The sequence below is a fragment of the Balaenoptera musculus genome, chromosome 15, assembly GCF_009873245.2.
Source record: "Balaenoptera musculus isolate JJ_BM4_2016_0621 chromosome 15, mBalMus1.pri.v3, whole genome shotgun sequence".
NCBI classification, from domain to species: domain Eukaryota; kingdom Metazoa; phylum Chordata; class Mammalia; order Artiodactyla; family Balaenopteridae; genus Balaenoptera; species Balaenoptera musculus.
Window position 1 is genome coordinate 29,791,201 of NC_045799.1, and position 16,045 is coordinate 29,807,245.

General features: G+C 43.0%; 1 protein-coding gene across 1 annotated transcript in view; it reads left to right on the top strand.

Moving 5' to 3' along the window:
* TMC2 (transmembrane channel like 2) overlaps positions 1-16,045 on the top strand; it is an 87,677-nt gene that overhangs the window by 50,321 nt on the left and 21,311 nt on the right. Inside the window, 6 exon segments of the mRNA XM_036826531.1 lie at positions 3,949-4,137; positions 5,242-5,421; positions 6,963-7,112; positions 9,086-9,214; positions 10,664-10,731; positions 11,552-11,791. Coding sequence (XP_036682426.1) covers positions 3,949-4,137; positions 5,242-5,421; positions 6,963-7,112; positions 9,086-9,214; positions 10,664-10,731; positions 11,552-11,791 — 956 coding nt within the window.

The window sequence follows — 16,045 nt, forward strand, 5'->3', positions numbered from 1 at the left end:
TCTGACAGGTGTGAGGTGACACCTCATTGTAGTTTTGATTTGCATTTCTCTGATAATTAGCATGTTGAGCATCTTTTCATGTGCCTGGTGGCCATCTGTATGTCTTCTTAAAAACCATTCAAAGTTCTTGATAGTCCAGTGCTTCTCCTGTCTGATCAGTCAGACTTTCTTACCCCAGGACCTTGCAGAGGTCAGATCTACACCACAACGGTGCTTGGTTGTCCTGCCTTCTTCTCTCTCTTCTCTCCTGGCCCTTCTGGGAGGAGAAGTGGGCTGCTGCCCACTGATACCAATCGTTGCCTACAGAAGGCAGGTACACCCACCAGGGACAGGGCTTGGGCTCAGCAACTCACTACATGGGTTTCATGAGCCCCAGAGTCAGCTTGGCAGTGGGTAGAGCAGGGAGCGGGCTCAGTTCTCCTTCTCCTTCTCCTTCTCCTTCTTCTCCTTCTCAGCAATGGGAAGCCTGTGGTGGAGCATCCAAGGGCAGGGTAGGGGTCAACAAAGGCTTTGACCCTTCCTTCAGGACTACTAGAGAGAGACAAAGAAGGTCAATGCCTGTGAAGCACTTTGAACATATGGGAAGGAGAAGGCTTCTCCTCTGAGTCTGTTAAAAACCACTTATATAACAGGGCACATGTTGTGAGAACTGTGTGCATTAATGTATACTAACTGCCTGATGAGTTAGTTGAAACTGAACCCGAACACAATAACTGTTAATTGATTGAAAAATCTCCTTCCTTCTCCCAAGGCAATAGAAGTAAAAACAAAAATAAACAAATGGGACCTAATCAAACTTACAAGCTTTTGCAAAGCAATGAAAACCATAAGCAAAACAAAAAGACAACCTACAGAATGGGAGAAAATATTTGCAAATGATGCAACCAACAAGGGCTAAATTTCCAAAATATACAAACAGCGCATACAACTCAACAGCAAAAAAACAAACAACCCTATCCAAAAATGGGCAGAAGACCTAAATAGACATTTCTCCAAAGAAGAAATACAGATGGCCAATAGGCACATGAAAAGATGCTCAACATCACTAATTATTAGAGAAATGCAAATCAAAACAACAATGAAGTACCACCTCACATGAGTCAGAATGGCCATCATTAAAAAGTCTACAAATAACAAATGCGGGAGAGGGTGTGGAGAAAAGAGACCTTCCTACACTGTTACTGGGAGTGTAAGTTGATGCAGCCACTATAAAAACAGTATGGAGGTTCCTCAGAAAACTAAAAATAGAATTACCATATGATCCAGCAATCCCACTCCTGGGCATATATCCAGACAAAACTAGAATTCAAAAAAGATACATGCACCCCTATGTTCATAGCAGCACTATTCACAGTAGCCAAGACATGGAAACAACCTAAATGTCCATCGATAGATGAATGGATAAAGAAGATGTGGTACAGTGGAATACTACTCATCCATTAAAAAGAACAAAATAATGCCATTTGCAGCAACATGAATGCAACTAGAGATTATCATACTAAGTGAAATAAGTCAGAAAGAGAAAGACAAACACCATATGGTATCACTTATATGTGGAATCTAAAAAATGACACAAATGAACCTATCTAGGAAACAGAAAGAGACTCATGGACATAGAGAACAGACTTGTGGTTGCCAAGCGGGAGGGAGGTGGGGGAGGAATGGAGTGGGAGGTCGGGGTTAGCAGATGGACGCTTTTATATATAGAATGGATAAACAACAAGGTCTTACCATATAGCGCAGAGAACTATATTCAATATCCTATGATAAACCATAATGCAAAAGAATATTTTTTAAAAAGAATGTATATATATATATATATATATATATATATATATATGTATAACTGAATCACTTTGCTGTACAGTAGTAATTAACACAACATTATAAATGAACTATACTTCAATTTAAAAAAAAAATCTCCCAGGTACTTTGGTGTCCGGGAGACCTCATTTTCCATCCTGGCTCTGCCATATACTAATTGTGTCTTTCTATGAAAAACTTACTAATGCAGGATACAAGGTTAATAGTAAAAAATCTATTGTATTTTTATACACTAGCAGCAAATAATTAGAAAATAATTTATTTCCAGTTTCAATAAAATGACATAAAGTACAAAAAATTCCAAGGAATAGATTTAACCAAAAAAAAAAAAAAAAATGTGTGAGACTGCCTACACCAAAAAGTACAAAACATTGCTGAAAGGAATTAAGAAACTCTAAATAAATGGAAAAATATACCATGCCCATGGATTAGAACAGGGGTCAGCAAACTATGGCCCAGGGTCCAAATCCAGCCTGCTGCCTATTTTTGTAAATAAGATTTTATTGAGACAAAGTCATGCTCATTTATTTATATATTATCTATAGTTGCTTTCATGCTACAGTGACATAGTTGAGTAGCTATGAGAGAGACCACACGGCTTGCAAAACCAAAAATATTTGCTATCTGGTTTTTTAATAGAAAAAAACTTGGCCAGAACTTTTTTATTAAAAAAGCCAGCCGCGGGCTTCCCTGGTGGCGCAGCGGTTGAGAATCTGCCTGCCAATGCAGGGCACACGGGTTCGAGCCCTGGTCTGGGAAGATCCCACATGCCGCGGAGCGACTGGGCCCGTGAGCCACAATTGCTGAGCCTGCGCGTCTGGAGCCTGTGCTCCGCAACGGGAGAGGCCGCGATGGTGAGAGGCCCGCGCACTGCGATGAAGGGTGGCCCCCGCTTGCCGCAACTGGAGAAAGCCCTCACACAGAAACGAAGACCCAACACAGACATAAATTAATTAATTAATTTAAAAAAAAAAAAAAAAAGCCAGCCCCTGGCTTAGAAGACTTGATATTGGCCGAGTCGGGTGGCATATGGGATCTTAGTTCCCCGACCAGGGATCAAACCTGCAGTGCCTGCAGTGAAATTGCGGGGAAGTCCCAGAAGACTCAGTATTTTTCAGATTAAATTCTAAACTACTTGATCTATAGATTTAAAACAGTCCCCATTGGATACTGAGATCTCTCTGGGCATTAGTAGCTGTAACTGGTTTTTTGTTGGGATTAAGGATAATGGATGGTGAGTGTTCAGCACCACATCTAACACACAGTAAGTATCCAGTAAATCTAAGCTTTGTCACTACATGTACCAAAGTAGAAGTAACAAGAAAAAATGTAATTTTTTAAGATTCCTTTTTTTCTTCCAGTTTTATTGAGATATAATTGACATACAGCACTGTATAAGTTTAAGGTGCACAGCATAATGCTTTGACTTACATACATCATGAAATTATTACCACAATAAGTTTCATGAACATCCATCATCTCGTATAGATACAAAATTAAAGAAATAGAAAAAAATATATTTTTCCTTGTGATGAGAACGCGGGACTTACTCTAACAACTGTCATATATAACATACAGCAGTGTTAATTATATTTAACATGTACCTTATATCCCTAGTACTTATTTATCTTATAACTAGAAGTTTGTATCTTTTGACTGCCTTCCTCCAGTTCCCCCTCCATCCACCCCATCCCCCACCTCTGGTAACCACAAATCTGATCTCTTTTTCTATAAGTTTGTTTGTTTGTCTGTTTGTTGAGTATAATTGACTTTCAACACTATGTTAGTTCCTGTTATACGGCAGAGTGATATTTCTCTACAATTAAAAATGACCACCATCGTAAGTCTAGTTATAATATGTCACCATACAAAGATATTAGTTAGTCATTAATTATATTTCCCACTTTGTACATTTTGTACTCGTGACATTTATTTTTCACCTGGAAGTTTGTACCTCTTAATCTCCCTCACCTATTCAAAATGTATTTTCTTAAAGAAAAGCATTATCCATATACCACCCCCTCTGAATTCTTTCATTTCTGGAAATATAGAAAGTAGTAATCTCAAGGAACCCAACAACAATGGTTTCTTGTTATTATTCACATCTCATTTTCACACATCAAGGAATCAATAGTGGATGAACAAGAGAGTAACAAAGAAGAAAATGTCCATCTGACAAGATTTCTCCGTGTCCTGGCCAACTTTCTCATCATCTGCTGTTTGTGTGGAAGTGGGTACCTCATTTACTTTGTGGTGAAACGATCCCAAGAATTCTCCAAAATGCAGAACGTCAGCTGGTATGAAAGAAATGAGGTGAGGAGGGCATCTCTGCTGAAGTGAATATTTCAGGAAAATACTGACATTACCCTGGTTCCCATGCCATTAAGCTGAATTATTGAATTCTGGACTATAGGACTAATTTTAAAAAGTGAAATTACATCACTTATAAATCAATTGTCTAGTAATGCATGGGTGTGATTCTGGGCTTCCTTTTCTATTCCATTGGTGTATTTGTCTATTCTTGCACTAATAACACACTGATAAACTATGGCTTTATTGTATGTCTTGATATCTGATAGAGTGAGTTCTCTCATCAAGATCCACAATAACACACATTAAGTTTTTATTGCGCTTGCATTGAATCCATAAATCTCTCTTGGGAATTTGACATCTGTGGTAGTTGGCAAATTCTTCCCATCCTTGTATCCACATTTTTTTGCAATGTGATTTTCTAGCTCCTCCCATGAAGAGGTGGAATCTGTTTCCCATCCCTTGCCTTAGTCAGTGAAACAGTAGCAACGACGATACAAGCAGACTTGAAAAGTGCTTGTATTTTGGAACTTGTTCTCTTGGGAACCTGAGACCTCCACCATGTGAATGATGCCCAGCTAGGCTCCTAAATGATGAGCGGCACATGGCCCAATTATCTCATCACCTTAGGTGACAGCAAATCCACCACCAGATGTGTGAATGAAGCTGACCCCAAAGGCCACATCCTGCACCACATCCCTCTACTGTTGTTTCTGTTCTGTGATCTGAGCTTCTGGTCTTCCATGCTCCTGAGAGGAGGTGATTCTTACCTAGCTCACAACTTTTACAGAACACAAAGCACTGTCCCATATGTTAATTCATTTACTTCTCAAAGATAGTTTGCTATTTTTATCAATGCTAATAGCAGCAATCGTGATGACAACCAGTCACAGAGCAATTAGGACCTGTGGAACACACACTGACTGCTCAGGGCTTATTAGTGCCTTCGCCAGGGTCATACAGCAAGTTGTGGAGACCCCGAGGCATTTCCAGAGGCAGAGGAGGGGGCAAAAAGGAGATGGAGATGCATGGCCCTGGGGGTGCAGAGATGGTGGAGAAGCAAGTGATATTGATGACAAAACTAAACCAGCTCTCCCAAATTCTCAGGTAGAAATTGTGATGTCCCTGCTTGGGATGTTTTGTCCCCCTCTGTTTGAAACCATTGCTGCCCTGGAGAATTACCACCCACGCATTGGACTGAAGTGGCAGCTGGGGCGCATCTTTGCACTCTTCCTGGGAAACCTCTACACATTTCTTTTGGCCCTGATGGATGACGTCCACCTGAAGGTAAAGACCACAAACATTCCCCCAATTCCTAGTGCCCACCAAATTTCTTTTTTAAATATAATAATTTCCTTGTGCATAATTTATATTAATTTAAAAATTTTTGGAAAGGTCAGAAAAGTAAAATGAAGAAAAATATCACCAGATTCCTATGACCCAATTGTTAACATTTTGCTTCAGTTCTTTACTGTCTTTTTCTTAGGCTTTTTCACATCATCTGCATCTCATTTGGTACCCTTAATATTTTATCTGCAGGCTTTCCCGTATTGTTTCTTAGCTGCCATAAATGTTTACCAGCCCAGTATGCATCCACTGAGATGATAAGTCATGGTTGAGTTAACCTTTCGTCACTGCTCACCAGATGGTTATGGCGTACCCACCAAGCCAGGCCCTGGGGGTACAGCAGAGAGCAAGACATGCTCCTGTTCCAGGGGAGACAGACTCATTCATCGAAGCATGCTGGGGCAGGTGCTTCAGTGGGAGCAAGCCCAGGGCAGCGTGGCAGTGCACAGGAGGGGCTGCAAACCCCGCCGTGGGGGATCTTAGCGGACCTTGGAGAAAGCAGAGGGAACAGCTCATGCACACAGGGAACTATGAGTTAGCTGAACGATAGAGTGCAGGGGAAGAAGTGAAAAATGAAATTGGGGGACGGGCCAGATTATGATGCTCCTCTTCCCCACACCTCCCTCCTCATGAACTTTTTCCAGGAAAAAGGAAAACAGGAACAGGAAGCTAACTGCAAGTTAGCTAACAGGAACTTAACAGGAAGCTACTGGAAGTTTCTCAGCATGGAAGTGACTGGATCTGACCCTTACCTACTCTCTACCTTCATTTCTTGCTTCCCTCCTACCCTGGTAAACTCCTTCACCCTCCTGAGCTTCACATTTCCTCCATGGGGCAAAATTCTCTCTTGCCTCTCTCTCCACCCTTCTCCCCATGTTTGACTAGTTGACTAATCCTCCTGCGGTTTGGCTCAGATGTCACTGCCTCCAGGAAGGGCCCTGTTGTCTGATGTGGATTTCCTCAGTCCCCAAAGAAAATTTCCCACAGCTCTTATCACTCTGGTCTGTAATTGTCTGTTCGTCTCTGTCACTTACTAGACAGTGAACTTTCTGAGGAAAGCTCCGTTCCCTCCTGTGTCGCTCCTGTTCACTCTTGTGTCACCATTGCCTTATATGCCCAGAATAGACCCTGAATAAATTAATCTCTGCCTTATATACCCAGAATAGACCCTGAATAAATTAATCTCAAAAGAAGAATGAATAACTGAATGGATGGATGGATGGACAAATGGATGAATGGACAGATGAATAATAACAGAGAAGAAAACTTCCTGGAAAAGACCCAAGGACTTTAGCCAGTTGCCCCCCTCTCCTCTATAGATGGAAAGGCTGGGGAGGGCATTTCTGGAGAGACCTGTTGAGGGGTAGGGCAGGGGCTAGATGGTAGGGTTGTGGCATATGCTGGCTCTATTTGTTGTTCCTGTGGAAACATTGGACCTTCCCTGGCTCCTTCCAACCCCACATCTCCATCTTCCATTCTAGCTTTCTAACGAAGAGACAATAAAGAACATCACCCACTGGACTCTGTTTCACTACTACAACTCCTCGGGTTGGAACGAGAGCGTCCCCCGGCCACCCCTGCGCCCTGCAGATGTGCCCCGGGGTTCTTGCTGGGAGACAGCTGTGGGCATTGTGAGTAGTTACGCTCTCCTGAAAAGGTGACCCCTGTTCTCAGTTCTTCGTTATCCCTTCTTGATGTTTCCATTTTTAAGCCACCAAAATGTCAAGCTAGCATTTCTTAGGAAAGTTCCACATTTTCACATTACCTTTTTTTCAGTGTCCCACATATTTCTCTCTGTGCTTCATCTAGTAGTCTAATACCGCTTGGATTTATTTAGAGTTTTACTGCAGATTTCACTGAAAGCCTGAGGTTCTCCACCTGGAAATCATGAATACAACTCCTGAAAGTTGTATACAAGATTTTGTGTGTATATGCATCTGTGCATTTTTCTGTAAAGAGAATTAAAGGTTTTCATTAGAATGTCAAAAATTAACAACTACCATTTCCCCTTATCCACTTTCGCTACTGTTCCTGTAGCTTACACAGTGTGGACTTCAAAGGCTAGTGTTCTTTGCCTTCCTAGGCAGAAACTTGAAGTATTCACAGGTAACACAGGAATCAGCTGCCTTATCTTCCTCAACTCCGTCTTTTTGCATGGGGTTTCTATTCATCTGCCACCCCTGAAGAATCCATGCCCATAGAGCATTGGACAACAGTATTTTTAACTGAGGTTGATGAAGTCCCATAGAGGAGAGGATTATATCACACACTTCATCAAACACTGCCTACAAGTCCACCAGCAGATATTTTCCTGAGGCAGGGTTTCCTTTCCACGGGGTCCTGGGGGCTTTTTCTCCCTGCTTCCTTCACAGAAGGCTCAGACTCATGACTTCTCATCTCCTCTAGTCTAAATTCCCCCATTCTCTTCAAATCGTCCTCATCTTTAATGTGTAGAGCAACTCACATTTCTAAACCCATCACAGTGTGTAACAGAGAAAGCCTTCAAGTCAGTAAAACCTACCCTCTTTAGAAGACAAAAGAGAGTTCATTACCTACATGATTCCTTTGGAATATTCTGCTATAGAATTTCTCTTTTCCTTCCTCACATCCTTGGAAGGCATCTCTCTTGCCCTCCTCCCTGAATGCCTATCACTGATTAAAACTTGTTTCCTTCTGAGTTTGTTGGTAATGATGGGTTTGAGGCGTTATGTCCTGCTCACCTATGTCCACCACCACCTTCACCCCAGGCCCCAGAGCATCACCTTGCATACACGTGGAGACCTGATACAAGTCAGTTTGTGTTTTACTTAAGAGTAATAGTCTGAATTCTTGTTAAGGAAAAACCCTGAAAACTCATCAGCCGTTCATCCAGCAAGCATTTATTAATCATCTTGGAAGATACAAAAATGAATAGAGCAGACCCTATGTCCCCTGGGAACTCCAAGTCTATTAGATGTCTTAAAGATTGTGACGAAGTCAGGTAGATCTTTCCAACTTTTCAAAAAAAATTAATAAATTATATGTACTCTACACATCAAAGAAAACTTTGTTCCTATGCTTTTGGCTCTTCTTCTGTGTGCCTCTGTGAAAAACCTACATTATTTTCTCTACATAACCCCCCCCAAAAAAAAATCCAATTAGCAGGGGGTGAAGAAAACCAGCTGCTGTCCCCAGGGACAATGGTCAGATTCAGTCTTAGCTGGGGCAGCTGGCACTTCAGAGCAGGTGGGGGAAGCAAGGAGTGAGCCTTCAGATCCCACATCTATGCAATAGTGCTGATAACTACCAAATACTGGGTATTGCCAACTGCCAGGCAATTTGCATACATAATCACTAACTTTCCCAGTAACCCTGCAAGGTTAATGTTATCAACTTCAAAAGGTTCAGAGACTATCCCAAAGCAATAAATTAGTAACTTGTAGAGCTGGAACCTATAGTAAGCATTTTTCAAAGCATGGGGTCTTTTATCTGCACCACCATTAATCAGAGGGTCACAGAGAAGAATACGAGTGGGTGGGGGAGCATTGGCATGGCTGCAGTCAGTTGGGAGAAGCAGGCATGGTCAAACCCTGACCATCCCCTTTCTCTATGTTCCTCCTTGCAGGAATTCATGAGGCTGACAGTGTCGGACATGCTGGTAACGTGTATCACCATCCTGCTGGGGGACTTCCTGCGGGCTTGTTTTGTCCGGTTCATGAACTACTGCTGGTGCTGGGACCTAGAGGCTGGATTTGTAGGTCACCACTTCATGGACGTTGTGCAGAAAGGCGTTCCAATCATCCTCTCTGATATAGTCAGATGCATTCTGTGCATTTCTTTAGACGCTTAATGACAGTCTCTACTCTGTGAAGTAATATTTAATTTTTTCTAAGCAGGACACAAAATCCAATAGATAAAAAGTTTTTTTAATATTTTCAAATGTTAAATTTTAAATTCCCAAGATTTAACCCTCCTATATTTGGATTCTGCATGTTTCTTCCTTTAATCCACGCTCACCTGACTTTCCTTCTCTCTCTCCTCACTTTGTTTTCCTCCTTCTCTCATTCTTGTCACTTTTTATCTCCATTTCCGTAAGACAAATTGGGAAGCAGGTTTAAGCTGGCCTCACAAAGACCCCGACTCCCTAATGCTCACACACTTTATGTTCTTTCAAACAGTTGACAAATTTCCAAAACTCTGAAAATCAGAGTCAGGTTGAAAATCTGCATCTGGCTGAGGTGGTTCCTTTCCATGAAGAAGAAGATGAGAGCGGGGCTTCCCTGCTGGCGCAGTGGTTAAGAATCCACCTACCAATGCAGGGGATACGGGTTCGATCCCTGGTCCGGGAAGATCCCACATGCCACGGAGCAACTAAGCCCGTGCACCACAACTACTGAGCCTGCGCTCTAGAGCCCGCGAGCCACAACTACTGAAGCTTGTGCGCCTAGAGCCCGTGCTCCGTAACAAGAGAAGCCACCACAATGAGAAGCCCGCGCACCGCAACGAAGAGTAGCCCCTGCTTGCCACAACTAGAGAGAAAGCCCACGTGCAGCAACAAAGACCCAACGCAGCCAAAAATTAATTAATTAATTAATTTTTAAAAATGATGAGAAGGAGAAAGATTGGAGGAGAGATTTACTTATTTTGTTTTTAAAGCTTTCTTTACATTTGACTCATTTAATTATTTGCATTTTGTTATTTATTTCATTTACTCCTTGCTTATAATTTCAAGTTACATTTCTGATTAGAACATTGATAAAACGTTCTCTTGGGGCCTCCCAAGGACACACTGTCAGCCTGCAGGCCATAAAAGGTAAAAATTCTCTCTCTGTTTTTTTTTTTTTTTAGTTTGGCTATGCTGCACAGCTTGCGGGATCTTTATTTCCCGACCAGGGATTGAACCCAGACCCCTGCGGTGGAAGTGTGGAGTCCTAACCACTGCACTGCCATGGAATTCCCAAAAAATTCTCATTATTTTAATTGGAGAAGACATTGAAGAAAGTTTCAAGTTTGAGAACTTCAAAACTCTTTTTTTAAAAGTTGAAAACATGTTAAAGAAATAGAACTCCGAAACTCTTAAGTTTCCTCTCTGGTCACCAGAGCAGGCTCTTTGGGGTGGAGTGGCTTGGTCAGTTGACTGGTAGTGGGGTCTGGCGGACACGACCTAACAGACTTTCTCTCCTCTCTCTCTCTCTCCCTCCAGCCCTCATATGCTGAGTTTGATATTAGTGGAAATGTGCTTGGTTTGATCTTCAACCAAGGAATGATCTGGTGAGTTATCCATTTCCTCTGGTGATCACCTCATCTGGGGAGTCAAAAAAGCTGGAATCCCAGACTTTGCCTCAACCAGCTAGAGAGAGGCTGGACAAATCATCTGGCCTCTCTGAGCTCCCTTCTTTCACTTGAGCAGGACTAGAGGAGAACCAGGACAGTGTCTGGCCTACCCACTTGCTACCATGTACGTAGAGAGGGGAGAGAAGAGCTAGGGAGAGAGAAGGAGAAAAGGAAGAGGGAGGAAAGAGGGAGGAGAGAGGGAAGCAGGAAAAAAGGAAAAAGTAGGGTGGGAAAGAAAGAAGAGAAGGAAAGGGAGGGAGGGAGAAGGAAGGGGAGGAAAGGAAAGAGAGAAGGAGGGAGGGAGATAAATGAACTGAGGAACTTCCCTCTGAGAAGGAGTTAGAGGAGGCTGCCTGACTTCAGCCAAACGCTTTCAAAGGCTCATAGCAAGCCAATATCCAATTCTTTTAATTTAAGGACTTCAAATACTTTTCTGAGCAGCAATGCTGTTTAATGGAGACCATGGAGAAACAGACAAGAGACCATGTAATTTGCTCCATGCCTGGCGGTGGGGCAGTGGTAAAATCCTGGCCAGAACCCAAGCCAGGAATGCTCAGGGAGTCCCTGTCCTGAGGAATGGATGGCTATGGCTTGGTGATAAATGTCCTGGTTAAATGGGAGGCCCCTTCCCTTGGGACCTACAGAGAAAGCAACAAGGCCTCCTGCCCCTAGCCCATCAGTTCCGTTTCCTTCTGCCGTCCTTCCCCGGCCTCTCCTACTGTCGAGCCAACCAGGTGTGCGGTCTCTGCCCTTCCAGGATGGGCTCCTTCTACGCCCCAGGACTGGTGGGCATCAACGTGCTGCGCCTGCTGACCTCCATGTACTTCCAGTGCTGGGCGGTGATGAGCAGCAACGTCCCCCACGAACGCGTGTTCAAAGCCTCCCGATCCAACAACTTCTACATGGGCCTCTTGCTGCTGGTGCTCTTCCTCAGCCTCCTGCCGGTGGCCTACACCGTCATGTCCCTTCCACCCTCCTTTGACTGCGGGCCATTCAGGTGCACAGTCTCAGTTGCAGGGGAGCACCTCCTCTCCCAGGGCAGTCTGCTCAGAGATCTCAGGCTCAGAATTCCAGTTCTGGTGTCACTTCAGCCTGCAAAAGGCCATGGAGCTTTGGGAAAATCATTAATGCTGTTCAACAGAGTTTTCTGCAGGATGGAGATGTTCTATGTCTGTGCTATCCAATATGGTAGCCACCAGCCACATGTGGCTGTTGAGCACTTGAAATGAGGACCAAGAAATTGAATTTCTAATTTTATTTCATTTAAATTAATTTTAATTTAAATAACCACCAGTGACTAATGGCTACCATATTGGACAGCACAGCTCTAACCTTTTAACATATGGATAATCTACTGCCCTGGATTACCTTGCCGTGGGATGAGTAACGGGGCATTCTGAAAATGAAATGACCATACATTTACAAGTCCCATTCAAATGTGAAGCCGCTACTGAGACTCTTGACAGGGTCCTCATGCTCTACAGGGCACTGTAGGCTCAAGGTATAAGCCAGACTAGTTTCAGAGACTGGACATTGTATATAAAGAGCTAAATAATTATGTAAGGAGGTAGATGGAGACAGAATGTGCATCTACTGCTCAATTTCCAAATGTGACACCCTCTGAAAACAAAGCCCTTTCTTTTCTGCATAAAAAGGGATTCTGTGGTTCAAGAGTTTGGGACATGCTACCCCTTTCATCTACCACCTCCTCACTTAGAAATGCACAATGCACACTCCTTTATTCAAGGCTCTGAAGAAACGTGCAGTGAGAGACCGTGTGCAAGCCGGTGCTTCCATCCCTACTGACCACAGACCCTTGCTCCATGGAACACCATCTAGGGCAGGGAGGAGGGTGAGGCTAGTAAGGTGCCCACCCTGCACTTGCACAACCCCGAGGGCAGTACCTCCTTAAACTGTGCACCCCAGGGCCTCACCCACCTCACTCCAGTCCCAACCCTGCCTACTAATGTGGATCAACATGCTTTGGGAAATGCTGAACTGACACTTCTCAGTTTATAACGGACTGACCTTGATAAAGCCCTGTGCTTGGTGCCCCACAGCAAGGGCTGTGGGAGCTCAGGGGAGTCGTTAGCAGGAGAGCTCACAGCAGAGTGTGATGGGGCTGAACGGGGGTCCAGACAGAAGGAAAGGGGGGCTGGATCCAGAGTGGAGGACCATGCCGAGCAGCAGGAGGCCTGGGCACCAGGCTGAGGGACAACCACGTGGCAGAAGTGGCAGAAGCTTCTTTAGCCTTCTTCCTGAGCAAGGTTTGGAGGGCTGGGCTCTGGGTGCAAATGCCGGTGCCCCTTTGCCCAGACCACCCACCTGTTCCAGGCAGGAGGCCGGTGAGTAGGCCCGTGCCATGTCTGGCCCTCGCCACCTGCCCCGCTCCTGCTTCATCTGCTCCCTGAGGCCCTGACAGCTGACACCCAGATAGCAGAGGAAGGGACCCACGAGTGGAGCCCAGGAGGACACATGGCTGCCACCTCCTTCCTGTCACTCTTCTGATCAAAACCCACCAACAGCTAGAACATTCATCCCTCAAGCATTTTCACAGCTGTCCTCTCACTTGCTTCCGAGCTTTACTCAATGGTCACCTTTTCAGTGAGGCCTTCCCTGGAGACCCTAACTGAAATCACACACACACACACACACACACACACACACACACACACACACACACACGTCATTATTTCTGTTTATCACATCTCTTTACCAACATCTAGCATGCCATTCTTTTTGCTTTTTTATCTTGTTTGTTGTCTGTCTCCCCCACCAGACCATAAGCTCCATGCAGGTGTGATTTTTTTTTTTCTTTCTTTCTCCCTGCTTTACACCCAGTGTCTAGGAGAAAATTTATGGTCAGTGCTTGAACCAGACCCTTCACCTGGCAGAAATTCACTTTTAGGGTTTGGACCAGATCCAGGCAGGCAAGATAAATGAGTGAGATGGGCAGCATTGCAGAGCATATAGTTAAAAGTAAGGGTTGGTAAACTACACCCCATGGACCAAATCCAGACCACCTGTTTTTGTAAATAAAGTTTTATTAGGACACAACCTCACTCATTTGCTTACATATAATCTATGGCTGCTTTCTAACTACAACAGCAGAATTTGAGTAGTTCCAACAGAGGCCATCTGGCTCACAAAGCCTAAAATCTTTTTTGGAGAAAAATTGCCACCACTCCTGATTTAGAGCATAGACTCTAGAGCTGGCTCTGTCGTTTGCCAGCTGGGTCATCTTGAGCAAGTTACACAGCAGATTCATTGCCTCTGAGATGGAAAATTTCACAAGCTTTGTTAAGTTGTTCAGCTATGCCACCTTCTCCTCTGTATATAGTTTGACCATTATCAGTTGTAGCACGTCACAGCAGATTCCACTTTATTTCAGTTGTTGCTATGAGGATTTAGTGTGCTGTTATCTGTAGAGTAGTTGAAGGCGTGTGCTAATCCATAGTAGGGCACATATACGAATTTGTTAAGCTTGAGCCCTGCCCGAATTCGGGGTAGCTGGTACTCATAACAATGCTATGAGGTGGGAAGCATTATCTACACCAGGGGTCAGCTAACTTTTCCTTTTTAGAACCTGATAGTACATATTTTAGGCTTCGGGGATCAAGAGACAAAATCAAGACTATTATGTAGGTACTTACGTAACAGGAGAGAAACAAATGCCCACAAAGTTTTTACTGGCAAAATTCAAAATATGATAATAATAGAGTATAATTTTTTGTAATACAAGACTACCAATGAGAAGAATGGAATTCTTTTGAGGGGGGAGGAGGTGATATTTCGCATAATAGAGGTTCAGAGTTACTATTCTCTATCATCAAAAATCAGTTGTCCTGCCCAGATAGCCATCTTTGCTGCCAGATCCATTTTTGTACGAGACATGGCAACACATCTACCACCATAGGAAAAAAATTTGCCATAAAGCTTTATTACTGCCAAGCCATCGGACTGCTGTGCAGTAGGGCAAGTCCGGATATTCAGTTTCTATTTTTGATAAAAATTCACAGATATGAAAATGATTAAGTCATGAGAGCAAATGAAGTTTACCATTGACACTCTTGACTCAATTGTACATGATAGATTCAAATATTTTCTACAAATTACTTACTGATGAGTAAGAAAATGAATAACCATAGTGTGCACACACTGAAAATTTCACAAGCTTTGTTAATTTGTTCAGCTCTGACTTCTGCTCTACATATAGTTTGACCATTATCAGTTGTAGCACATCATAGCAGATTCCACTTCATTTCAGTTGTACTGAATTCCATTCCATTCAGTTGTACTAAATTAGTGTTTTCTCAGTTTCTTTGAGAAAATTTCACCCATATATGTCCTGCACAGAATATTCATAGGAGTTAATTCTTCAGTCACTTCAGACTTGGCATTAACTCCTCAAATAAACTAAGCAGTATCAGTAACATCTATTGACTCATTAAGAGCCAAGGAAAACCACCTGAGATCACTTGCCTTGTGTTTGAATGTCCTCAACTCTTCAAGCAACTGCTCTTGCTGGAAAATCTAAAAGTCTTAAGTATATTTTCTCTGAATACATTCCTTCAGCTCCTACAATTTAATTACTTCATCACTGGTAAATGAGGACCATGATTTTGGAAACTAGAGGAAAGGGTATCCTTGTTATATAGAGACAGAAACCTTAGATAAACTATGTCCTTCAGTTGTATGGAAAGCTGAATTTGTAAATGATAAACTTGTATATTTAGCTGAGGATATTTTTTTTCTTTTTCTTTTTCTTTTTTTGGTTGCACCGCGTGGCATGTGAGATCTTAATTCCCTGACCAGGGATCGAACCCACGCCCCCACAGTGGAAGCACAGAGTCTTAACCACTAGACCGCCACAGCTGGGGATATTTCTTTTTATTTTTTTTGAAGATCAATCTTAGTAAAAACTTTTTTCTCTGTTTTTTTTTATTGAAGTATAGTTGATTTACAATATTGTGCTAATTTCTGCTGTACAGCAAAGTGATTTAGTTATACACATATATACATTTTTTTATATTCTTTTCCATTATGGTTTTTTTCCAGGAGATTGGATATAGTTCCCTGTGCTATACAGTAGGACCTTGTTGTTTATCCATCCCATATATAATAGTTTGCATCTACTAATCCCAAACTCCCAGTCCATCCCTCCCCCTCCCTCCCTCCCCCTTGGCAACCACAAGCCTGTTCTCTATATCTGTGAGTCTGTTTCTGTTTTGTAGATAAATTCATTTGTGCC